The sequence below is a fragment of the Squalius cephalus genome, assembly GCF_949319135.1.
Source record: "Squalius cephalus genome assembly, chromosome: 20".
Lineage (NCBI taxonomy): Eukaryota > Metazoa > Chordata > Actinopteri > Cypriniformes > Leuciscidae > Squalius > Squalius cephalus.
The window spans coordinates 34,080,659-34,107,358 of NC_137141.1; the positions used below are offsets into that span (position 1 = coordinate 34,080,659).

General features: G+C 36.4%; 1 protein-coding gene across 8 annotated transcripts in view; it reads right to left on the bottom strand.

Annotated features, from left to right (window-relative positions):
- cep170ba (centrosomal protein 170Ba) overlaps positions 1–26,700 on the bottom strand; it is a 50,785-nt gene that overhangs the window by 4,829 nt on the left and 19,256 nt on the right. For 2 of the 8 annotated variants that reach the window (XM_079852512.1, XM_079852511.1), the window contains exons 8-16: positions 22,006–22,488; positions 15,982–16,757; positions 11,848–11,986; positions 9,414–10,826; positions 8,022–8,256; positions 5,252–5,378; positions 4,434–4,538; positions 4,257–4,345; positions 566–659 (exon numbers count right to left, since the gene is read on the bottom strand). In XM_079852512.1, the coding sequence (XP_079708638.1) occupies positions 566–659; positions 4,257–4,345; positions 4,434–4,538; positions 5,252–5,378; positions 8,022–8,256; positions 9,414–10,826; positions 11,848–11,986; positions 15,982–16,757; positions 22,006–22,488 (3,461 nt within the window). Of the gene's footprint in view, positions 1–565; positions 660–4,256; positions 4,346–4,433; positions 4,539–5,251; positions 5,379–6,510; positions 6,580–8,021; positions 8,257–9,413; positions 10,827–11,847; positions 11,987–13,135; positions 13,307–15,981; positions 16,758–22,005; positions 22,489–26,700 lie in introns of all 8 variants that reach the window. The other 6 variants (XM_079852508.1, XM_079852507.1, XM_079852506.1 and 3 more) reach the window with 6 other exon arrangements.

Genomic DNA, 26,700 nt, shown 5'->3' on the forward strand with positions numbered 1-26,700 from the left:
CTATAAAACTAACGCTGAAATATTTATTTTTATAAAAACTATATAGACAGAGATTGTTTTTTAAATTATTTATTTTTCAAATAAAAAAAAAAATTATAAATGTTATAGGTTTTTATATTTAAAAAATATTTTATTTCAGGCAGTATTTCTCATTTTTGTTTAGTTAAACTTGAAGTACTAAAATAACTAAACTAACGCTGAATTTTTTTTTTATATATATAAAAACCATATGGACAGATTTTTAATTAAAAAAAAACAATAAAAACAGAGCAAAATTACAACAAATTAACAATTAAAATGAAAACTGAAAATAAAAATAAACTAATTTGGAATATTAATAAAACCTATAAATGTATATCATCAATGATCCTAAAATAACACTCATATTAACATAATTTACCGCTTCCAAGGTCTAAAATACTCCCTGAATTAAAAATAACATTTTGAAAATGAAAAACCATGAAAATGTTTTTATTTATTAGTTAATTCAACATTACAATTGGTTCAGTGAAGTTCAGACTGTACTTGGTAACATTTATTCAGGGAAAGACAAAGAGAGACTCGCCTTGTTGGATGTTTTCAGCGGTGGAGAATCATCAGCCGCATTGATCTTCGCCTCCATTTCACTCAAAACATCCATCTTATTATGAAACAAAACCCTGAAGAAATATGACAATATGTGAAAATGAAAAAATAAGCCTTTAAATAGCTACAAGAAAATATAAAAACAGGGTAAAGGTCCTTTCACACTGGACGCGATTTTGACGCATGAATAATTTGCGCGATGTTTTTTTATGTGTTGATCAGCTGTGTGTGTAATGAGCGCTTCCACACCGAGCGCGAATGTGCTGCGGCGGAAACACGACTTTTATTTTTTCCGCTTCGATGCCGATTTTTTTTTACATTTGCGGCGACAGAAAAGGCTTCAGCCAATCACACACTACAAGGACAACGATTTGAAAGACGATGTGTGGCGTAGCATTGCCAACCAACTCGGTTATCACGACTGTGAGTGTGTTGTGTGATAGTGTTAGTCGTTGTATAGTCCTGTGCTGTGTAGACTAGCAGGATAAACTACATTTGGGATAGAAAGCAAACACTATTACAGGGCTGCCAACTTTTGAGTTTAGCTTGGAGTGAGATTTGGGGGGGGGTTGTTGTCAAAACAATGTTGCCAAAACATTTGGTAACTAAATAGAATTTTATGAAGTTTAGTGACAACATGTTACAATGTTTAAATTGTACAATGACTGGTAGGATACAGTTTTTATTATTGCTTGACAAAAATGTCAAGATTTCAATTCCATTCTTGTGATTTGATTCCGATTTTGATTCAATATTGACTAATTTGGATACATGTTTATTTTACATTTTATTTAAAAAAATAATCTCACCTAATGCTGTAAACATAGAGGGCCCAATCTGCTGGTATTATTAAAGGTTAAAAATAACAAATTAAATGAAATATAATGCAGTTTTTGTTATAACAACAATTATTAAATGACATAAGTAAAAATATAATAAATATGTAATATAGTGCTCAGCAAAATCTCCTCTCTAGCTATTTTTTTCTATTCAATTAACAGGTCATTAAATGGCTTTCCTGAGGTAAATGTAACGTTATGTGACATAATTGTTCTCCTGCTGTTATATTGACCTCTTTCCGTGGTTGAAAAACACTAATTGGTCGATATTATGTATAATTTCGGTAAGTTGTACTGCATCTTTAAATAAAAAAGTAACAGATGATCGGTTCACGTGCACTTGAACTGAGGCGCTCAGCGATCTGTCACGTCACATTTACAAGCGCCAAACGTATTTTTGTCTGAATTTCGTAATAAAATTGACGGAATCTAAGAGCTGAGAATTATTGAGAAGTTTAATATTAAAAGTACCTCTTTGCTCCGCAATTTTTCTGTGCGTGAGAAAATGGATGTGTGGCGTGAGAGTGTGTGAAAAGTGTCGAATGCGTGAGAGTTGGCAGCCCTGCTATTATCGTCAAAGATAGAGACAGAGAGCGTGTTTACTTTGAACATGTAACAAAATGTAGTGAGACTATTTAGGGCTGCTTTTAGTATACTATACATTCTTTGTGTGATATCTACAGTTTCTACAGGGTTCGTACAGATACTGTAAAAAGAAATTCCAGGACTTTCAAGTACTTTTCAAGCACTACTTTTTTTGGTTTTCAAGGACTACAATCCAAGATCTCACTTATCAAACACTATCTTAAGTATGTTTTAAGGATTTTTAAAACTAAAATGACAGATATAAGGTATCCAAAATATAACTTACAACGTATTTAATAATATATATTAAATACAAAGTTTATAATGGCTATTATTATTCAATAAATAATAATTTATATTATAATGTTGCCGTACTTCGTATTATCAGACAGGCTACAGTGTTAATTTTGCGTGAAAATATTGTATTTGTTTTTTCGAAAAAAGTACTTTTTAAGTACCTCTTCATAAATATGGCTGTTTTCAAGCGTTTTCCATGACTTAAATGTCAAAAAGTCAAATTCAAGTTTACTTTAACTTTAAGCACCTTGTACGAACCCTGTTTCTAGTCGAATAATTTTAACTTGTTACTTCGTGTGTTACATGTAATGTGTATTGACATTAGGGGTGTGCCATATCATACCGTCCACGATAATACCGGTATAAATTTTTACATGATAAAAAAGTGTCATATCGCGATATCACTGATATGGTGCATTACGTTCCCTAGCACGCACAACAACAATAACCTGTCTGAGCGCGAGAGCAGCAAGTCAGCCTCCAATGACGATTTAGTACCTAAAAAGGAGCTACTTCAAAAGTATTTTAATAATTCCCGCAGGTCTACCAATTATAATGCGGGAAATTCCCCCGCAAATATTGATTTTACCAACCGCGTGAGTGTTCAGCGGTGCAGCGTCTTCTCTCTCTCGCTCTCAAAATGGGTTGCACAAGTCAAGCGTCAATACCACACTCTTGTGTTTAGCAGTCAGGACATGACGGAATTGTCTTTTGTCACTTGCATCGTAACTAAAGTTTAGCATTTTCACATCTTTTTAAGTCTCATCAGTTTAAACATTTGCGATTTTAAACTACTCTCGCGCGCTCTCTGAGAGATGTTTACTCTGCGTGCATACATACAGTAAAGCCGTCTCACAAACAGCTCGCGAGTAACAAAAGTTATTTTTCGCGGATTATATCGCTTTAACAGGGGAAAACACGCAAAATTGTGTAAAAATTCCGGTCATGGTTAGTGTATTCGTAAACAGTCGGTTATGTCTGATATAAGCATAAAACGCGCGTGACAGTGTGACAGACAGTAATGGATCCGGGCACTAGCTCTAAAAGTGACAGCAGCCATATGTGTCTGTCATTAATGTTGTCGTCAAAACAACAAAAGATAGCTTTAATTGTAAGGAATCAGAATTAATAGCCTATGTATTTAATTTAGTCAGGACTCAGGACTAGTGTTATTTTACATTTGAATACCTTGATTATTCAGTTTCTGTAGTATTTCTGAATAGTGTTAGACGGACCTACTCAAAAACTTTTATCTTTATTTGTATCTTTATTATTTTGTATATATTTTTTGCTTCTTTTTTCAATTTAATTCAAAGATTGAAATCAAGCTTCCTTGTGTTGTGTAAACTCTTTAAATACAAAATTACCCAATTGTAAAACACAATGAGTGAGCAAACATTTTGGTGAGATAAATGTAATAATAAAAAAAAAAATCTAATTTTTTTTTATATCGTCATAAATATCATTATCGCAAATATTCTTGAAATATCGTGATATAATTTTGAGGCTATATCGCCCACCCCTAATTGACATTACAAAACGCACTGTGTTTAGTTGAAAATGCAAAAAAACTGTGGAAAAACCTCAGGGACACCTGTGTGAGAAAAAGGAGAGAGGAAAAGGAAACTAAAAGTGGACGTTAGCATACTCCCCTTCAGACTCTCTGTTCTTTAGGATTGAGTGCAAAACCTTCTTTTCTGTCTTTTAAAGAAAATGAAAAGCTCATCTTCACTGGATGATGATGATGATGATGAAAATTTTGGAATGTTGAAGCTCTGAACGTCACGGACGTTGCAAATTCGCGTCGTGGCTGATGTGAATGGTTTTGACTCAAACTATTCACTTTTTCGTTACGCGTCCGGTGTGAAAGGGCCTTAAAACACAGCACATAAACGCATATCCCAAAAAAACTACATGAAAAGCATCTTGTGAAAAGCAAACAACTCTCACTTGATTTTCTCGGTCAGTTGTTCAGTGTTCTCGCGGATGGCCAGAGACAGCTGGGACACGGGATTCAGCATCAGGTCGTTCAGCGTAACCTGACAGGAGAGGAACGAGGTTTACAAGCTTTACTGACAGGAGTTCGTGAACAACCCCGAACCGTCAGCTGAAGAGACGCACTGATACCTCGTCTGGCCCCTCACTCGGCCCCTCGGACTCGTCACACACCGGCGCTGCACCTGGAGACTCCTTCTGGGAACTCACACCGGCTTCGGGAATCTGGAGCCGCAACTGAAAGAGTGATGTGTGAATGTGGATAATACACGAGACGGCCTTCATAAGAGAGAGAAACCTTACAGTACAGAAGATTCAGAGTGTTTTATTTAGTGCCATGTCAGCATTCAAAGCTATTTTCATGGCAAAAATTCAATTACAAAAATAAAAATATCATATAAAATACAATAAAAACCAATCAGACAAAAACTGCAAGTCATATTATACAAGATTATAGGATTATAAAATCCAAAACCTTTTCAGGCATAATCATGTACATAAAACACAGGAAAACATCAGCTGTTTTAGATGTATACGATATGTTTGTAACTATACACAATCAAAAGTTTGAGGTCAGATATGATTTTTGAAAGAAGCTAGTGTTTTTATTCAGCAAGGATGCATTAAATTGGTTTTAAAAAAATACATTCGTAATGTTACAAAAGATTCTATTTCAAATTAATGCTGTTCTTTTGAACTTTCAATTCATCAAAGAATCCTAAAAAAACATTTATAATGGTTTTCAATATTGATAATAATCATAAATGTTTCTCGATCATCATATTAGAGTGATTTCTGAAGGATCATGTGACACTGAAGACTGGAGTAATGATGCTGAAAATTCAGCTTTGATCACAGGAATAAATTACTATATATTCACATAGAAAACATCTGTTCTAAATCATAATAATATTTCTGTGTTTTTGATCAGATAAGCGCAGGAACAGTACCTCCTCGTGGGCAGATACGGCGGGTCCCATCTTGTCTGTAGAAACACTCTGAGCTTCTGTATCTCCAGCAACATCATGAATCTCTTGGGCCAGAATTGCCAAATCTTTGGCCAGGTCCTGACTCAATCTAGCAAAGAACATGCGTAAAAATTACATTTTTAGAGAGGCAATTTGACATCAAAACAAACATTTAAACAAGTTAGAGGCAATGCAGTAGTACAGGTAATGTTTTTATTTTATTTTTTTTAAAGGATTAGTTCACCTCAAAATGAAAATGTCCTGATAATTTACTCACCCCAATGCCATCCAAGATGTCCATCTCTTTCTTTCTTCAGTGGAAAAGAAATTAAATATTTTGAGGAAAACATTTCAGGATTTTTCTCCACACAATGGACTTCAATGGCAACCAGAATATTGAAGTTCAAATCAATGCAGTTTCAAAGGGCTCTGAAGAGCTTCATAGGGCTCTGCACGATCCCAGCTGAGGAATAAGACCCTTATCTAGCGAAACGATCGGCCATTTTCTAAAAAAAAAATAAAAATATACACTTTTTAACCACAATTGTTCATCTTGTGCTGGTCTGCGGCGCGCCACGTATCACGTCATCACGTTGGAAAGGTCACGAAAAAAAAGAAGAAAATAATAATAATAAATAAAAACAAAGATGTCGGACGATTTTGAAGTTAGAAGAGAAAATGAGATGACATTTTTCGCCCTTCTCTACCTTTCTGAACCGGAGTACACAGACAAATAACTTAGAAAGATGACGTGACTCGTGACCTTTCCAACGTGATGACGTGATACGTGGCGTGTTGCAGACCAGCACAAGACGAACAATTGTGGTTAAAAAGTGTATTTTTTTTTTTTTTTTTTGAAAATGGCCGATCGTTTCGCTAGATAAGGGTCTTATTCCTCAGCTGGGATCGTGCAGAGCCCTATGAAGCTCTTCAGAGCCCTTTGAAACGGCATTGATTTGAACTTCAACATTCTGGTTGCCATTGAACTCCATTGTGTGGAGAAAAATCCTGAAATGTTTTCCTCAAAAAACTTAATTTCTTTTCAACTGAAGAAAGAAAGAGATGGACATCTTGGATGGCATTGGGGTGAGTAAATTATCAGGACATTTTCATTTTGAGGTGAACTAATCCTTTAATTCATAATTTGAATTCACACTATAAGTAATTTTTCAAAGATGTAACGTGTGCAATTATGCAGCTTATTTACTGACAAATACAACTGGAATGCATGAAGAATTTACCTAGGTCTACACTTATGATGATTCCCATTGTAATGAACGACATCTACACTGGGTACAGTCAATGCATGTCTAAGTCAGGGGAAAACCAAACCAAAACACACACATTCAAGCTCAGCATGGCACTACAGCTCTGAAAACTCAACGTGAGATTAAGTCAATCAAAATGTGGTTTAAACATTCTCCAACTATTATTAAAACAGAGGGATTGTGAATTGTAGATATTCAGGTGTTTACCCTTCTAATAGTCATTTTAAATTTTAGCAATCAAAAACCATGTCTAATTAATTTAAATCATGAGATGTATACAATTTAACAATTTATTAGGGCTGTCAAACGATTAATCGCGATTAATCGCATCCAAAATAAAAGTTTGTGTTTACATAATATATGTGTGTGTACGGTGTATAATTATTTTCTATATATAAATACACACACATGCATGTATATATTTAAGAAATATTTGCATGTATATACTGTGTATATACATTTATATTATATATAATTTATATTATATATAAATATTTTATATATAAATAACACATTTTTCTTAAATATATATGCATGTGTGTGTATTTATATATAGAAAATAATTATACACCGTACACACACATATATTATGTAAACACAAACTTTTATTTTGGATGCGATTAATCGCGATTAATCGTTTGACAGCCCTACAATTTATTAAAAGTTTAAAGTCCCCCTGTGGTGAAAATCCAGCTTTTAATGTTGTTTATGTGTCTATGTAGTGTTTCTGACATCACAAACTACCTTGTAACCAATCAGATCAACGTGTGGGCGGGGCTTAGCATATCATTAACAGTGAACTAGCAGGGGAGTCTCGAGAGATGTCAGGTTATCCCAGTATACAAACCAATGGTAGTTTGAAGGTGTTTACGAGCCGGAGTGAACTTTTCCAGAAAGTTCACTTTGGCAAGCGATTTCGAATTACGGAAACGAACTTCGTTTTGGCCTGATTTTGTTCAAAATGACCTTACACCAGTTTGTTCGCTGGTTTGTAGCTCAAACAGTAGAGCGGTGCCGCTTGCAACGCCAAGGTCATGGGTTTGATTCCCAGGCAAAGCAAGAACTGATAATGTAAATGTGTACCTTGAAATGCAATGTAAGTCGCTTTGGATAAAAGCGTCTGCCAAATGCATAAATGTAAAATGATTTTGCTTGATGTATATCAGGGTTTTAAGTGTACAGCCCTACTTTCGATTTATTCATCCAAAATTAGCCAAATTTCATTTTTATGACTGGATTATTTTATAGGGACAGTAAAAAAAAAACATGATTCCAGTCGAAAACTGTGGTGTTAAATGGTGTAATATTTGTGAATTTGATTATGTAGCTACTTATCCATTTTCTTGCGATCAAGATTACTCTCTGGTGCCGCGAGACTCCGCCCACAAGCTGTTCTGATTGGCTGTGGGTTTTGATTGATTTCTGGTTAGGACACGGTGTAACGCGACCTCTGATCGGGCCCTATATGTTCGATCCTTCCTCACCTGGCAATCTCGGCACTATGAGACGTCCAGTTCTGGAAGGCGTCGCTCTCGTGTCCGTCCCCCTCGGAGTCTCTGGAACGGGGTACGGCTCGCACCGGACCTGCTGGATGGAGACTGGGGTTCTGCTGGGCCCCTGAATGATGGGAGCGTTTGTGTTTAGGCGTGCTAAGGTTAGACTCGTACTCATCCTCTGAGGTGGAGGCGTAGTCTGAACCCTTCTGACGCCTCCTGGAGCCTTGGCCCAGGGAATTGGGAATGGGGAGCGTTTGGTACACCAAGTCATCAGAGGATGGGATAGAAACCAAAATAAAAAAGCAGACGTAGAAAAAGACAGAATAAGACACCCGAAAAACCAACAACCAATTGCCCAAATGGACTCTAGATTGTTAATCCCATCAGGAAACAAAAATGACAACAAAGGACCTTGATTTTCATAATATACCGGTTAAGTTTTTAGTATGGTAATCTAGTTGTCTCCGAATTCAAAAATTAGTAATATTGGAGACTTGTTAGTTAAAGATGGTCATTAGCCCAATTGTGCGATACAAACAAATGCGCACAAATCAAGTCAATGATCGTTGGAAGAGTCATTCAGGGAAAAGTGAAAGAATTTCACATCAGAAAAGTCTTGTGCTTTTGTTTTTTTGGAAGCTCATCACTCTGATAAATGGATGCACAGCCATTTTATGGTACTAAATTATATTAACGCTGTATTTATAATTCATTTATTCACTTTTTGAGCAAAGACTTGAACATTAAATATCCAATTTAAACTGTCTTAAATCTTGAATGCTTTAGAGCACTGACTTAAGTTTGATCTCTTTTCAAAGACGACACTTGGCAGATTATTGCTGAAGTGAAAAAAGTTTTAAAAAGTCAACTTAAAAAAAAAAAAGAAGTTTTTTACGTTTATTATGAAAAATGTGCAAAAATACTTTACATTTTTATATGAAATTTATATTTTCAAAATCATGTTATACTCTAAAACTAAGAAAACCAAAGCCATAAATCTAAACGTGTTCAAAATTTGAGCCTGATAACTCTATAAAAAATTGATTTAGTTTGGCCGCAGTACCAAAAGTTCCCACTAGATGAAATTCGTTAATTTCCAACGCGCTCATTTTTAACCGTGAGGAGCACAAATGTTCTTTTTTTTTTCAGTACCATTTAACCTTTTCAAATCATGTCCATGTTTTTTTGTGTGTGTGTGTTCAAATAGCAAGTACCAAAACATTTACCAATTTCGTACCATTCCGATGAAGAAAAAGACAAATTTGTAAAATTTTAGAGCACCAGAGGGTTAATAACGTTTACCTTGCATTGATCAATGTTTAGGCAAACCTCTCAATGAAATAAGCAAACACATGAGCCATTCTGAAGCATGATACTCACTAGCAGTGCTGCTGGCGTATTTGGCACTGCTCGAGCGTCCGCGAACGATCGGCTGCCTGTTCATGGCGTTCGAAACCTTCCTTAGAAGAGCCTTGGGATCCGGCACTGACGCTTTCCTCACGGAGCTTCCCGACTCCGTGCTTCGGTTTGAAAATCCCGTTCGGCCTGCGGAAGACTCCGTGTCACTGGGAGTGTTGAAAGAGCCAGTTCTTTTCCTAGGCAAAGCTAAAATGTCCAATCGAGAGAGTTTCTTGCTTTCCTGAGCGCCTCGGGTGTTCCCCGAGGGATTGACGTCGGAGTTCTGAGACGTTCGGTCGGTTTCGGTGCCTTCGTTGTCGGAGGCGTCGCCCAAGCGGGAACGGCGAAGCATCGAAGCTCTCGTGGCTCTCGGAGCGGAGAGGCTATTGGAACGGGCTAGAGTTTGTTGCACCGTACCTTTGGATTTGCTCGTACCTTCCTTCTGGAGAGGAATGGTGTACTTTTTGTAAGGTAGGGAATTCGATTCCTGGTCGGAAACGACGTCACGTCTTCCGGCGGGACTTTGATGTTCTGGCGCAAACTCGTGAGAACTAAGATTACGACGGCGCTGAAAACTCTTGCCATCACTGTCCTTTATCCCGGACAATGGATCATCGGAAGTCTTAGGATCTCTTGAATACTGTCCAGTACCTTTCAGAAGTCCTCTGAGGACAACGGGCTTCTTAGGAACAGAAACCAAAGCGTTTTTGCCACTGATTGTACTGGAAGTGTCCGATTCTTCCGAGAAGGAGTCCTCCAGATGGGAGCGACCGTTGTTTTCTTGCTGTTCCAGAAGCTTGGCTTCCAGAGAAGCTAAAACATCCTCAGTGTCTTTGAGGTATGACTGAGTGTCTTGATTGCTTAGACCTTTAAAAGCATCTTTGCTTAAGGGTTGACTAGATATCTGAGGCAATCTGGACAGCTGGATGTCATCGCTAGCCCTTACTTTGGTGTAACTTTCTTGTCTGACAATAGACACTGAACTGTCCGCACTAAGAGAGTCGTCCTTGCTTGGGTGATCAGTGTTGGATGGCTTGGTAAGTGTCCCATGCTGTCGCGTTAAAGTAGCGGTGGAGAATTTGGGAGGTGTCTCTTCTTGACTGGGTTGCGTATTTGAAGACCGGTTCCACGTCTTGTAAGTTGTGTCAGGAGTCGTCCTGCTTTGCTCGACCACTGATCCATCATCGGACTTGCTGGCATCACTCAAGCTGTCTGGATCCAGATCATCTTGGACTCTTAGTTTCTGTGGATCCCACTTTTGCTTCTGGACTTGCGAACTCTTCTCCAAACCGGACAGGTGCGAGTCAGGCTGGATGTGTATAGCGGGCGGTGGCGTCTCGATCTTCTCCTTCAGAGGAACCGGAGGCAGAACTCGTCTTGATCTGCTGCTATGACCTGTTTCCGAGGAGTTAGCAATTCGGTTAAGCATAACTTGGTGGATGATCCTTTCACCAGCTTAAAGACATAGTTAATAGAAAAAAAATGAAAGAAGCTAGCAAAGTAGGGCTGCACGATATATCGTTTTTCATGTGATTTGCGGATTATTTGCAAAGTTTTACCGTCATAGAGTGAAAATCATTTGCATTCGTTTTTAAATCGAGTTTTACCGTCATAGAGTGAAAATCATTTGCATTCGTTTTTAAGTCGAGTCAGGCATCAAGCGCAAGTAGACTCGAGTGCTGTTTTCTGTTCTCACACACACACACACACACACACACACACACACACACACACACGCTGAATTCTTTCTTTTGAGCTTTAACGGACACGTGCACGTAAAATGAAGTCAAAATGCCCGTCTCGGCGAGTATCCTCGTAAACACAGTTGGTTATATATGTTGTAAACAATTGAGAAAGAAAACGGATGTGTGTCATTTATATTAGGTCCATGCATTTGTCTTAAAGGGACAGCAGCCTAATATATCCATCGCTGTTTGTGTCACCAATGCTGATCAAACAACAAAAGAGAAAGAGAAAATTATTTTTGTAGCTTTAACAAAGATAAATTGTATTAATTAAGTTAGTTATTTAGATTTCATGTATGCAGTGAAGAGTTATTTTACATTTCATAATTAAATTTCTGTACCTGAATACTGTTAGATTTACCTGAAAAACACAAAGCACTGCTTCTTTCAATTGTATCTTTCTTCTATTGTATTTATCTATGCTTGTGATTTGTTTATAATTTTCTATGCAGATTCACCACCCTACAAAATTACCCTAATCATCCTAGAATGATGAATTATTTTCAATTAGAGCTATGCAAATCATCTGGTGAAATTGTTTTTAAATCGCTATATATATATATATATATATATATAGCAGAAAAACAAAATTTCGCAATGCAAGTTTTTCCTAAGATCGTGCAGCCCTATAGCAAAGACAAAAGCGAAGAAAGCAAGCAAAATTTCCAAACCTCCGGTAGAAAGATCAGCCTGTGTTGGGGTTTCAAACCGTCCCGAAGCAGGACCCGAGTCTGAATAGGTGTCCGCCAAACTGGCCCAGCGGGAAACCCACCGACCGCCTCCAGGTGTTAACGCCGCCATCGACTGCATCTGCAGAGGAGGAGGAAACCAGCTAATTAAACTAAGAACTTATATTACATCACATTGCTTTAAAGTGAAAAAAAAAGTTGAGATATTTTCACTTTATCTGTAAAATAAGTTTGTTGCACATTTCATATTACACTTAAATATAAAATAACTATTGTAGATCTGCCCTGAACTCCTTAGAGCAAATGTTGTAATTAAATATTGTAAAAATGTTTATTAAAACCCTTACACTAATAACACTGTCTAGTAAATAATGTATAAATCAAAGAATAATAAGATAATAAATAATTATTTAATTTAAGAATTTATTGTTTAGTCTATTTCTTACCTTTCTTTTTTTTTCTTGTTTTTACTTATTTTATGTAAAACACTTTGAATTACCACGGTGTATGAAATGTGTTAAATAAATAAACTTGCCTTGCATATCATATACTTTTAGGTGACATTTGACTTGCATTAAATAATCCTTCTAGATCTGTCCCAAATTAAGAATAAACTTTGTAAACAACCTATTTAAATTAATATTGTGCAAATAATTAAAACTCTAACTTTCATAGCGTTCACTCATTTAAAACAATAACAGCTATGCTAAAAAAAAAATAAATAAATAAATAAATAAAAAATAAAAATAAAATAATAATAATTATAATAATAAATAAATAAATATATATATATATATATATATATATATATATATATATATATATATATATATATATATATATATATATATATATATATATATATATATATATATATGTGTACACATAATTATTACTTTACAAAAAAAAAAGATACATTAAAATGCAGAATATAAATACTTATCAAAGTTCCTTTAAATTTAAATAAAACCTACTACAATTATGCTGGCATACTAAACATATCGATTCTGGTACTCAAACAGTAAATTCAAAGAAAATGTCAAAATATACCAAATGAAAATATCTCAACCATATAAAGAGATCAGGCCCTTTAAAAGATCCAAATCACCCGTTCATAATCATCCAAAAGCAGGAAGGAAACCCATCTTTGAGAAGATGCCCAAGAAAGATCCTAATAAACCCACAGCGAAAGATAAGCAGATGATTGACAGATAGATCTACTGCCGCCCATGATCCGCATGCTAACGTTAGCAGTCAGGTGAGAGTTTACCTGTACAGGACCCTTGTCTGTGTCACTATGGTCTTTCGGGTACTGGCCCAGTTTTAAGCCTGAGCTATTCTCACTGAGTAGAAGACTATAGTGACCCTCAGTGTCACCAACTATAGGCTGAACTGTTGCTGCGGCTGCTGAGGGTTGGCTGATGGTGCCAACACCAAACACCTGTCAATGATAAAGCATGCATGAATTATGAAGGCTTTTATATGTCTGTTCCCAACCGACCGGACCTCTTCAACTCCTGACTCGGTGAATTATTCAGAAAAGCACTTTGAATATGATACTAGAGACTAAAATAACCTGAACAACCGAACTGAAACAATGGCTTCTAATGACAGATTATGTTTGTGTTTGTTTTTTTGAAGCTGTTTAAATGTAGAGGCAATATGACCAAAATCATATTTTATTTCACGATAAATCAAGATATAGTTGTTCTATTATAGGCAAGGCACAGACTACGGCAATTCAAAGTGCTTTACACAGAAAGGAATTAAAATAATCAAGCAAGGAAAATTAAAAGAGTAAAAAGATGATGCATAGATACACTTCTCATCTGGTTTATCATATTTTTCACAACTTTTCCCAGTTTTACTGTGAGATTTTCCTACAGGGAAGAAATCTATTGAACGTCTCTGATGGACCCGATTTTCCCCTAAAATCGAAAATTAATTATTTCATTATAATTAAAGCGCTTCCTCTGTTTCTCTGACTGAAACGGTCACTGGAGAGAGTGCTAAAGCTCCTCAGGTCGTATTTTTGATGGATTTTTTAAACGTGAAGTAAACGTACTGTCCTGTGACCACGAATAAACAGAAGCATCTAAATAAGTATGTTTCCTCTTTCTTTTGTGAAATAACGGTAAATACCACTTTATTTCTGTGTGACTAATGTGTAATCTTGACATAAATAAATGTATTGTGGTCAATGTATCACTTATTAGTGTAAAACATCGATGCTCGACAGGGCTCGTACAGATACTGTAAAATGAATTTGCTTTTTAAGCACTACTTTTTTTGGCTATCAAGGACTACAATCAGAGATCTCACTTATCAAACATTATCTTTATATCTTTTAAATTGTAAAAAAGGGTAAATAGATGAATAAAAACAAACCAATAAAACAAAATAGTACAAATAAAGTGCAGCACGTGCAATGACTGTGGTAACTTTGACTACTATGACAAAGATAATCGCTTTTCTCATTCAAACTTGATTTTTCCCCCTTTTTATATATGATCGACATGAAGAATGAAAGCTGTATTATATACTTGGATATTTATGAGCGATATCACGCTCATAGCCATGAGAAATCGCTCTATCTATATAAGACGAGCTGCAGCTTTAATTTTGTGTGAAAAGGTTGTTTATCGATAAAATTAAAGTGACTTTCACATATATCATCTTTCAATCATTCTTTTCAAGTACCTTTTTATAAATATGGCTGTTTTCAGGGGTTTTCCAGGACTTACATTTAAAAAAAGTCAAATTCAAGCACTTAAGCACCTTGTACGAACCCTGGCTTGGGTTTTAAATCTTTAGGTTAACCACAAAAATGCCAACAAACTGGTCAATCATGTTCGTTTTAGCGATCTCGCTAATTTCCAGTGATTTCTTTCTGATTAGCTTTCTGATAAAGCTTCCATTTGTTGGTGAAATGATAGGTTTGTGTGACGTTGTTTCAGAGAGGCGTGTAACAGGCGGGTTTTAAAGGGATACTTCACCGATTAGCATTAAGCTTTGTATCAGTAGAAACCTGGTAGTATTCTCGAGTGACCGTGCTTCCCTCCCTCATGTCCCCCTGAGACGAGAGATTTCTGTATTGTGTGTCTGGAAAAAACGTCATTTAGCTCATCTGAGGCTCTTGTGTCCAGAGGCGAGAGACTCCAGCCAGTAGGAGGCGCTCGTCCCGCATGTCTTCAACTCGCCCATAGGGGGATCTCACCATAAAACACCGTCTTTTCAGTTTCGAGTCGACTAGTAGCCTAGCTGTATCATTTCTCCCGATACTGCCCTCTGTAACCGGGAGGCGTGGCTTGGGCGTGGCCTCGTAGGGCAGCGAAGCAAGTGCATTCTGGGAGTTGTAGTCTTTCATCCACATGAGCCAAAAATACATTTTCTGGCTTTTCTCAGTCTAGAAGGCCCCAACTTCTAAAATAATTTCACATTTCTACTACATAAATGACCCAATTTAAATACACATTCATCTTTCCAGCGGTGAAATATCCCTTTAGTGAAGCGGTGGAAAACTGGCTAGTAACTAGTAGTGTACTGAGCTATGTGGAAATATTTGCATAACACGTTATAAATGATACAGCAAACTCTCTAATGATAGACACTTCGTCAACATGATATATGTGACTCTGGACCACAAAACCAGTCTCGAGTCGCACGGGTTTATCTGTGGCAATATCCAACAATACATTATAGGGGTCAAAATTACGGATTTTTCTTTTATGCCAAAAATCATTTGGATATTAAGTAAAGATCATGTTCCATGAAGATATTTTGTAAATTTCCAATCATAAATATATAAAACATGTATTTCTGTGAGTATGCAGCACAATCGTGAACATAAATGAACAACTTTAAAGGAGATTTTCTCAATGTTTCGATTTTTTTGCACCCTCAGATTCCAGATTTACAATAGTTGTATCTCGACCAAATATTGTCCTATCCTAACAAACCATACATCAATGGAAAGCTTATTTATCCAGCTTTCATATGATGTATAACTCTCAATTTCAAAAAAATTACCCATGTGACTGGTTTTGTGGTCCATATATCATCATACCGCCCAGCCCTGCTCAAATGTGATGTCAAGCTGAAGTGACGGGGTTGTACCTGATCGATCAAACTCCGCGCCTCCACAACCTCTTTATCCGGTCCCTCAGCTTCAATAGTGTAGGTCCCGGCATCACTTAAACTATCCTCTTCTTCATGCGGAGAGGTTTTGGCCTCGGTAAAGTTGGCCTCCATGTGCGCAGAGGGAGATCTGCTGGTCTGGTTAATGGTGGGATTTTGTGAATGAGACGTGGCAGGAACACTCTGAGAAGAGCCGGAGTGTGTCGTAGTTGTGGAAGATGAGGGTTTATGGTCCAGTGTGGATGCGGGATTAGGTTTCGACACCCTGAGCAACTCGGCTGCGAAGTCCTGCGATAGTTTGGATCTCCGGCCGATGCTGCCAAAGGGTTTTGACGTGGAGCGCGAGCTGAAGTCAGACGTGCTCATGCGAATCTCGCTTTTCTCCCGTCTGAGAGATTCGGCCCGCTTCGTATCATCAGAGCCTTTAAGGGGAATGGTGAACTGCTGTGTGGGTGGATTATGAGCGGATGATGAGGCTTGGCCTGCAACTTTTCGTTTGTCTAGCTTGCTCTTCACAGCAGACTGGAAGTCTGGGGAAGACGTGTTATTGGTGAACGACTGCGAGCGCTTTTTACGCTGACCCTCGTCAAAGAACTCGACTGTGAAAGCTTGCTGGGGATCCGGTTTGCCTTGGCTCTTTGAATCTGGGATGTAGTTCGTTGGGAAATCTTTTCCTTCCAGCTGTGGTACGATCTTTTGAACCATTTGCGGTTCTTCTGGTTCTTCCAAATCATCATCTTCATGATGGTGTGCATCTAGAAACAACACAACAGGTCAACATTTAGAAAGAGAATAGCAGAGAGATTTAAACAGTGGGTTTGGAGAGGTATCACATTGTAAGACTGAAAATACTGGTTGAGGCCCTGGTCTGAGACAAAGGGCTAATTACCATTTGACCTCCCCCATACGACCTCACTTCCGCAAACTACTAAGAACTCACACAAGAATATGGTTTAATGTGAATGTTTATCATTGACTGTTATGTTTTTGGTGTCATTTGAAATGTCTCAAAGTGAGTGGTAGAAATATCTCATATCCAGATAGATAAAATAAAAGGTAATAAGGTTTTAAGAGTTTATGGATAACTGACTTACAAAGGAAGGTGGTCTCTCAAGCAAATGGTCACCCACCCCCATGAAGGTGCGACCACTGCATGCAAATTTCTTTTGTTAGCACATGTTTCCATGTGAAAGAGGTCTGACTATTTAATGAGATGCAGCAGAGAGTTCGGGGCCTTTTCTGTATTTCAGATCGGTCCGTGAGGCTGAGAGATATAGATCTCTCAGCCTCACGTATTTCTTAATGTTGGGTTTGCATCTTCTCTCTATTCCAGAGCATTTGATGTTTTGTATCGATTATCTTTGAATTGATTATGAAATTGGCATGATACATTTACCTGACATAATAAATTGTTACATTTGATTATTCTAACTGACTTTGATATTATTTCCATTGAAGAGTTAAACGGAATAGTCAAACATTCACTCATGATTAATGATCCACAGATATCATTAAAACCTTTTCATTTATGGAGTCAGATGAAATAAACGAGTAAATATATGATTAATATATTGCATTTAACCAACCAATACTTCGCATGAGAAAAGGACAGTAACACGTGATACCTTCCCCGTGTATTGGCGAACCGGCATATTGGACCAATATAGCGGGCTTTACAACATCTTACTGTTCAGGTATCTCTAATGGGAAATTACAGAGACACTTTCAAATACATTTGGACTAGAAAAGCAGGATTTTTATAGATATTTGCAGGTCAGCAACAAAAAAATTAGAAGTACATTGCCGGAAGAACATAATCTAATTACAATATTCTCAAATGCGTACACATTAAAAGATAATAAAAAGCTGGTTTCTAGATTGTATGGAAGTATGCAAGCTTCCAAGAATCATTCATCAGTATACATTAAACAAAATTGGGAGAAAGAGTCTGACTCACAAATAACAGATGAAGACTGGACAGATATATGTGTGATACAGGCAAATACCACAAACTCAAGATCCTGGAGGGAATTTGGATGGAAGAATTTAGTACGATTTTTTATAACTCCCAAATTAACAGCACTTCATACAGGCTCACAGAGTCGTGGCTTTTGCTGGAGGCAATGTGAAACCCCGATGGCTAATCACTAGGGATGTCCCGATCCGATCACATGATCGGAAATCGGGCCCGATCACGTGTTTTCAGACTCGATCGGAATCGGACGTTACCTCCCGATCAGGACTCGGATATATATATTCTCATTATTTTTTAACACATCAATATTTATGCGGTGGCACAGAGTTGCGCCGGTTTCACACTGCACGCGTTAGTAAGCAGCGCAGGAGCGGTGAGCAGGAGCAGGACACGTGCGTTTTGCTTTCACACTGGCAGCGTTTGTCACGCGCGGCTGAACCGCGGGTTGTGTAGGCTACAGACAGAGTACTCCATAATGGATAAGTTGGCATTGCTTTTTTTCGTTTTCAAATACATTTAAGAGAAAAGACTTGTCAAGAAGCTTATTTTATTAATAATTTCATTTATATAACTTTTGTTTCATCTTTGATTTTATTGTTATGGCAACAAGTTTGTTTTTGGACATTTGTTTTCTTTTTAAATTGCTGTTGGTCATTTGATTGACTGTTTAAAACACAATAGATATCATCAATGCACTTTTTGGATAAAACTGCGGTGTATTTTGGCCATGATCAATGTATTGTCACTTTAATTCAGCAAAAGCGGCGCAGCAAAAATAGACTCGGCGCCGAAACGATCGCGGCACTGCTGCTCTGCTCTGCTACGCACTGCCGTGCCGCCTCTGCGCGCGGTGTGAATGCTCTAAAGCCTGGTTTAATCTGTTAACATGGGCGGCGAAAAAAAATACGCGCTGCACGCTCTGCTAACAGTGTGCAGTGTGAAACCGGTGTAAGAGTTAGGAGTGCAGTTCCTAAAAGCACATTACTGGCTTTGCAAACACTGTAGCACTTTTATTTTTTATTTGTTTACATGCCTGCCGGGTATTTTAAGTTGAGGTGCTATTTGTTTATATATTAGACTTTTTTTATATTTACTGTTGCACTAAAGTCCAAAAGTGAAGAATTTATGTATTACTTGATTGTTCAAGCTACCTCACAGAAGTGCTCTGTTTGTTAACAGAGTTGTTGAATGTTAAAATAAGGTGAATTAAATAAAAAATAAGGAACATCCTGGATCTGTTTTTTCGCTCTTCTTTATTCTTTTTTTATGTATTAAGTATCGGATCGGGACTCGGTATCGGCAGATACTCAAAATCAAATGACTCGGACTCGGACTCGAGGGCAAAAAAACCTGATCGGGACATCCCTACTAATCACTAATCATATTTTCTGGCCATGCCCAAAAATACAATTATTTTGGCAAGGAGTAGTGGCAGAGACTGGGAAAATATTGGGAGTAGAGGTTGATTTTTCGTTCACTACTATATATTTAGGTAAAATACCAGGAAATGTTTTAGACAAGGATAAATATTTACTAAAAAATATTGTTAGCAAGCAGTAGGAAAGCAATAACCCGTAAATGGTTGCAGGTTGACCCTCCAACTAAGGATCAATGGCTAGGGATGATAAACGAAATATACAGTATGGAGAGACTCTTACATTTATATTAAGGCTCAAATTTGATAAATGTAACAAGTTGTGGGACAAATGGATTATGTATGTAAACCATTGAGGAAAGTGTGATATTGTATATCAAGATGTTGGAATTATTTTGTGATACTGTCTGATATTGTAGCATTCATGATAACTTAATAAAAAAAAATTAAAAAAAGAAAGAGAATAGCAGGCAAAAACAAATCTGGTACTAGAGGTCGACCTTTTGGCATTTGTGCTGCAAATTAGGCCGATTAATAGGCAGACGCATATGCTAATCACCCTCAAATGCAAGCAAAAGAGACGATTGTTTTCAACCATAGACTGTTTTTAACGTGTTTTTGCATTAGTGAGCCAAATCACAGACATAGTTGTTGATTTCTTGAACACAATGGCCAATCAGAGGCGTTTAAGTTAGTCAGAGTCTGAGTTTTTATTCAGTGCTGCTGAGTTATGCAGGCTCGCCAAACCTCTCATTAACAAACAAAGCGTAGACACGATGTAAGTGATTTATTGTGCATTGTTGGCAGCTTCTTCTTTCTTTATAAATATTCAAAAGTGCTGCACAAAGCACTTATCGGCAGCCTTGATTTCTAAATATCGGCATTTGCCAGAGAAAAACCCATATCGGTCGAACTCTATCTGGTACAAACCATATCTATAACTAAACATGCGTCATCAATGTCGGATACCTCCATTTTCACAGTCCACACTACAACGCAATTATATTTTGAAATGTATCCGATTGGGAGAGCGTCCTCAAAAAGCGGTTTTCGCTGTACAAAATGCGGTCTCAGTGTTAATGGAAGGCCAAAACATACCAAAAAAGAAGTGTTTTTAAATTTATCCAGATTATTTTATCCTCAGTATGTATATGTGTGTGTGTGTGTGTGTGTGTGTGTGTGTGTGTGTGTGTGTGTGTGTGTGTGTGTGTGTGTGTGTGTCAGTACCAGTACCAGTACCAGTACCAGTACCAGTCAAAAGTTTGGAAACATTACTATTTTTAATGTTTTTGAAAAGTCTCTTATGCTCATCAAGCCTGCAGTTAAAAAAAAAAAAACAGTAATATTATGAAATATTATTACAATTTAAAATAATGGTTCTCTTTTTTAATATACTTTAAAATGTAATTTATTTTTGTGATGCAAAGCTGAATTTTCATCAGCAAGTACTCCAGTCTTTGGTGTCTTATGATCCTTCAGAAATCATTCTAATATGATGATTTATTATCAATGTTGGAAACAGTTGTGCTGCTTAATATTTTTTTTATAACCTGAGATACTTTTTTCAGGATTATTTGATGAATAAAAAGTTAAAAAGAACTGTATTTATTTAGAATAGAAATCTTTTGTAACAATATACACTACCGTTCAAAAGTTTGGGAACAATAACTATTTTTTTTTTTAAGAAATTAGTACTTTAATTCAACAAGGATGCGTTAAATTGATAAAAGGTGATGGTAACGATTTATATTGTTAGAAATGTTTTTATTTTGAATAAATGCTGTTTTTATGAATAAATGCTGTTAACGTTTTACTCATCAATGAATCCTGAAAAAAGTATTCCAAAAAAATATATTAAACAGCACAACTGTTTCCATCATTGATAATAACTGAGTATCAAATCAGCATATTAGAATGATTTCTGAAGGATCATAAGACACCAAAGACTGGAGTACTTGCTGATGAAAATTCAGCTTTGCATCACAAAAATAAATTACATTTTAAAGTATATTAAAAAAGAGAACCATTATTTTAAATTGTAAAAATATTTCATAATATTACTGTTTTTTTTTTGTTTTTTTTTTTTTTTTTTAACTGCAGGCTTGATGAGCATAAGAGACTTCTTTCAAAAACATTAAAAATAGTAATGTTTCCAAACTTTTGACTGGTACTGTAAAAGTCACTTTGCTTCAGTGTTCTATTATTATATAACAATGTTTCTATTTACTTTTGGACACATCTACATTGTCAGTAAATGAAAACACCAGTTTTTCACTGAAAAGCGCCTATAATAATGTTGCAATAAATGGCTATAACTTGCTTAGGGATTGTTACATGTAGACAAAATTTCATCTGGAAATCTGGAATAACCAAGTATCACTTTCTAAAGGAAAAAAAAAAATCCAAACTTCAGGAGGTTCTGTTTGAGTAGAGTAAAAAAATAATAATAATAATTTGGTGCCATTGTTCTTAAATCTGCTAAATTCATCCATTCCCAGACAAAATAATTGTAAAATTGGGAATTTAAATGATTGAAACGCCAAGTTCTCCTGTTTAAAATGATATAAGGCACTTATAATGGGTTAGAAAAACAAAGAAAAGTACATGCAAGTCATGTGCCCCAAACATGTTCTTTAAGGGTTACTCTTCCCACCTGTACAAACATTACCCTTGAAGCTCTTGTTCGGGAGCTCGTCGGACCCAGACGGCTCATCGAGTCTCCTCAACATAGTGGCGTCGCTTTGCACCAACCAATCAGCAACTTTGTTCTCCGCCGACATCACTTCTGTAAGTCTGGCTATGGATTCTTTGGTGGGAATCCTGCGCTGGCGGACCGAGAGCTTCGTGACCTGGTCCTTGATCTTGATCTTTCCAGGGGTTTGGTCATCAAACTCAATGGTGAAGGAGGCATGGCCCTGGACCACTGGGGGGGTGGAAGGGGGTTTGTGGTCCGTGTCTTTTGTTGGGATCTCTTGGACTTCCAGGGATGACGTTTTGGGCTTTGGATGGATCTCCTTTGTGGGAATCTCAAAGTAGCTCGGCTCCTTGCGGAAAGCGTAACCGGACTTTCCCTGGCCATCGAGGAGCTCATCTGGTGATACGCTGACCTCACATCCGGTGCCATCCTTGTGGTTTTCTGTGAAAAGACATCAGTGTTAATGATAGATATGATATATCGGCCACCACATCTGTTTGGCCGATACATGTTCATTTTTAATGTTATCGTTATCAGCCTGATAAGAAAATTTGGCAGATTTATTAAAAATGATAAACAATGGAGTATTTCCTTCAGCTGAGACGCTTCAGATGCGCACGGTTCAACATGATGGCTCTGAATTGCTTGAAATATGATTGAAATCACTTCAAAAAAGGAATATCAGCTACATGAAATTATAATGAGAACGTCATAATTGTGTGTTTGGGACGTGGGTTTCAATGGTGAGACTTTTGTTTTTGCAATCAGGCTCTCAAAAAATATATAGCCTATAAAAAGTTTAATTTAGATTTATCGGCAAATATAGCAGTTATTGACTTTCAAATATAAATAATTATCAGTTATCGGGCAAATTTTTCATATTGGTGCATTTCTAGTCAGCCGCGTTTCCATTACCCTTCAAATTGCGCAGATTGAAATTGCGAATTGAAAATACGTCCAATGGAAACACGTAAATTTCGCAAAAACTCCCATTTATCGCCAAAAAGTTTTTACGCTCGCATGAGGAGGTTTTTCAGGCAATTCGGAAAAAAAATATGTAGCAAAACTGCAATGGAAACAGTTTTTGCGCATTTACAGGTCACCTGACGTAGACAACGCGGTGTGTTTGGACAGAATACGAGACAGAGCTCTTTATTAAATTCATAAAAGACAAAATAATTACAGGAATACTGGATTCTAAACCTCAAATAAATGCCACAATCAAGACCTCGACGCAGATCTGAGGGAGAAACACCCAGAAACTCCTCATATGTGCCGCTCACAAGAGTCTTTCCTGGCCATTAATGATTGGATAACACACATACGTCTCCTTCCATTAATAATAATGGCCAGTGCAGTGGCTGTGATATATATAAACCTATCAACGTCCGTTGCCATGACTTTTGGAATGATTATCGCGAGATGATCAGAAGTTTTTTTTTTAATTTATCCATATTATTTTATCCTCAGAATGTATGTATGTATGTATGTGTGTGTGTGTGTGTGTGTGTGTGTATGTGTGTGTATGTATGTGTATATGTGTGTGTGTATGATATATATATAAAAGTCACTTTGCTTCAGTGTTCTATTATTATATAACAATGTTTCTATTTACTTTTGGACACATCTACATTGTCAGTAAATGAAAACACCAGTTTTTCACTGAAAAGCGCCTATAATAATGTTGTAATAAATGACTATAACTTGCTTAGGGATTGTTACATGTAGACAAAATTTAATCTGGAAATCTGGAATAACCAAGTATCACTTTCTAAAGGAAAAAAAAAAAAAAAACTTCAGGAGGTTAATAATAATGGCCAGTGCAGTGGCTGGGATATATATAAACCTATCAACGTCCGTTGCCATGACTTTTGGAACGATTATCGCAAAATGAAAAAAATGAAGTTTTAGTCACATAACATCGGTTAATATAAACGCCGTCATTTCGCAATAGTTTTTTGTCGACATTTAAAAAAAAAAAAAAAAAAAAATTCGCAAAAGTTTTGCACAAATCTGTCTAATGATTGTTAATATCAATTAATAGTGATGGGAGAAACTGAGTATTTTGACAGTCTGAACCAACTGATTCACTAAAATGAATCACTTTTTGAAGTGTTTACACAACACCGTTTTCAACTAAATACAGAAAACGTACGAGTTTTGGCCAATCATGTACACAACAACGCCATTTTAGGGGACGCAAAAAGCGATACCGTTATCATCTCTGTGTAATCTTCAAATGTGACGCGTAGTTTCTTTACAAAGTGTCATCGCCATCTAACCTGGCAATTATAAAGTTTTGCATATTTTAGCACATCGTTGTCGTGCAAACGTACCCTAAAACACATCAAATGCCATTAAATATGAAGTGTGTGTAATATGTGGTCTTTTATTTATTTGTAGGGCTTGTTTTGTGTGTTTTATGGAGGGCTTGGCTAATCAGGCCTTAATTACTAGTCTACTTAGCTACTTATTTCATTTACTATGCAAATATGTCTTTAATAAAGTTTGCATTATAAAAATCGATCCAAGAAGGGTTAACTGAGATCTTAGCAGAAAACCATTGAAATTATGAAATGTTTTGAAACGGTTATAAGCCTCATTTACTGAAATCATGTGATTTAGTCAGTTTGATACGCACTCCTGACCACTGGTTTATAACAAGAGATTTGAAGCTTTACAGAAACATTAATTTCCAAAGCATCCATCACTGCAAACTAACTGCACTGACAGATTAGGACGTGTGCCAAACTCCTGCGTGTGACACACAGAAGAAGAGCTAATTCACTTACTTTACTTAAGTCACTCCTGCTGTGAGGTTAACCTAGTGAGGTCAAGTATTTTAGGTCTATCTCACACACTGTCCTAACCAGGTGTGACACGTGTAAACGTCACTTTCTGTCCAAACTAAAACCAAATTGAAGCATGAAGCAACAACATAATTTGTTTAATATACATACATTAATATACATTATACATTAATATACTTTATATATAGTCGATGGATTTTAAACCAAATTTCACTTTAAAACAGAACAAATTATTATGATTTTTTTTTAAAATCTGTATTCAAATAAATGTATAAAACAAATTTCTGTAAAAAATAGGGCTGTGAAAAGATTAATCACGATTAATCGCATCCAAAATAAAAGTTTGTTTACATAATATATGTGTGTGTACTGTGTATAATTATTTTGTATATATAAATACACACACATGCATGTATATATTTAAGAAATATTTGCATACATATACTGTATATATTTATATATAATTTATATTATATATAACTATAATTTTTTTATATATAAATAACACAGTTTTTCTTAAATATATACATGCATGTGTGTGTATTTATATATACAAATTTAATTATACACAGTACACACACATATATTATGTAAACACAAACTTTTATTTTGGATGCGATTAATCGTGATTAATCTTTTCACAGCCCTAATAAAAAATAAATGAAAAAATGAATGAATTATGCATGACATTATTTTAGAAATATCTACATTTAAGTAAGCAATAAGGTAGGAGAGGCTGTGCTGTATGGTGAATAAGTCCCGGCTGAAGGGCGTTGTTAGGCACGACTTATTCCTGATTCAGCTCTAGCCTCTCGAGTACATTATTGCTTTTATAAAACGGTTACCACAAAATACAAATATTAAAGCCGAAAAACATGTATCTATGCAACTTTCATAAAGTAACATCACTAAAAGCCTTCCTTCCGCTGGAAAAAATAGTCCCTGTCCGTAAACAGCAACAGAAGTTACAGACATTATTTCACCAGTAGATGGCGGCGAGGACTGTCTTTATGAGCGAGTCAGTCAGTAGAGAAGACTTTTACATTAAAGGACTGAAACTTGTGATCATGGAGAAGTGACGCAACTGACATATGACTATAGGCTCGGGAAAACCCTTTAACTGTTGGACATTCAGACGGATTTTCTTATTATGAATATAGGACTGAGCTGAAGGAAAATGCTATATCTACTGTAAATCTCTCTCTCGATCTCCCACAATACTCTACTACAGCTTCAATGAACAATATCAATGAGATCAAACATGTGTTTACGTTGCTAAGAGTGGTTGCTAGGGGTGGTGTGTAGTGATACATAGAACCGTTGGGTGAAGCGGCCATAGCCGTGCACAGCAACTGACCAATCAGAATCAAGGATTGGAACTAACCGTTTTATAAATAAATTTATAAAACGAATTTAGGTCAAATATAAATGTAAAAAATACATGATTTAAAAAAATAAATAAATAGGTGGGTTATTCATCATAATAAAACTCATTTTTAAACCATGCGATAAATCTCAAATTTGACTGTGTTGCAGCAGGTTAGGATAAAAACTCAGATTAACACGGATTTAATGATTATCATCGTGGCTGGTTAGGACACTGCTAAACACAGGCATGACATGCTGAAGAACTGTCTGAAGAGTGTATAACAATATTAAATGTATTAAACGTGCGGTCCGCTAATGCTAAACCAAAGGTGACTCCGGCTTTTGCTATATAAAACCCCCAGACTGCAATGGAACAAATGTTTCTATGGTCACCCTTTAATCTCCGAGGAAACTTTGAGAAGTGCTTAAGACTGGAGGGAAAACACAATGACCTTCTCACTGAGACCGGCTGCTA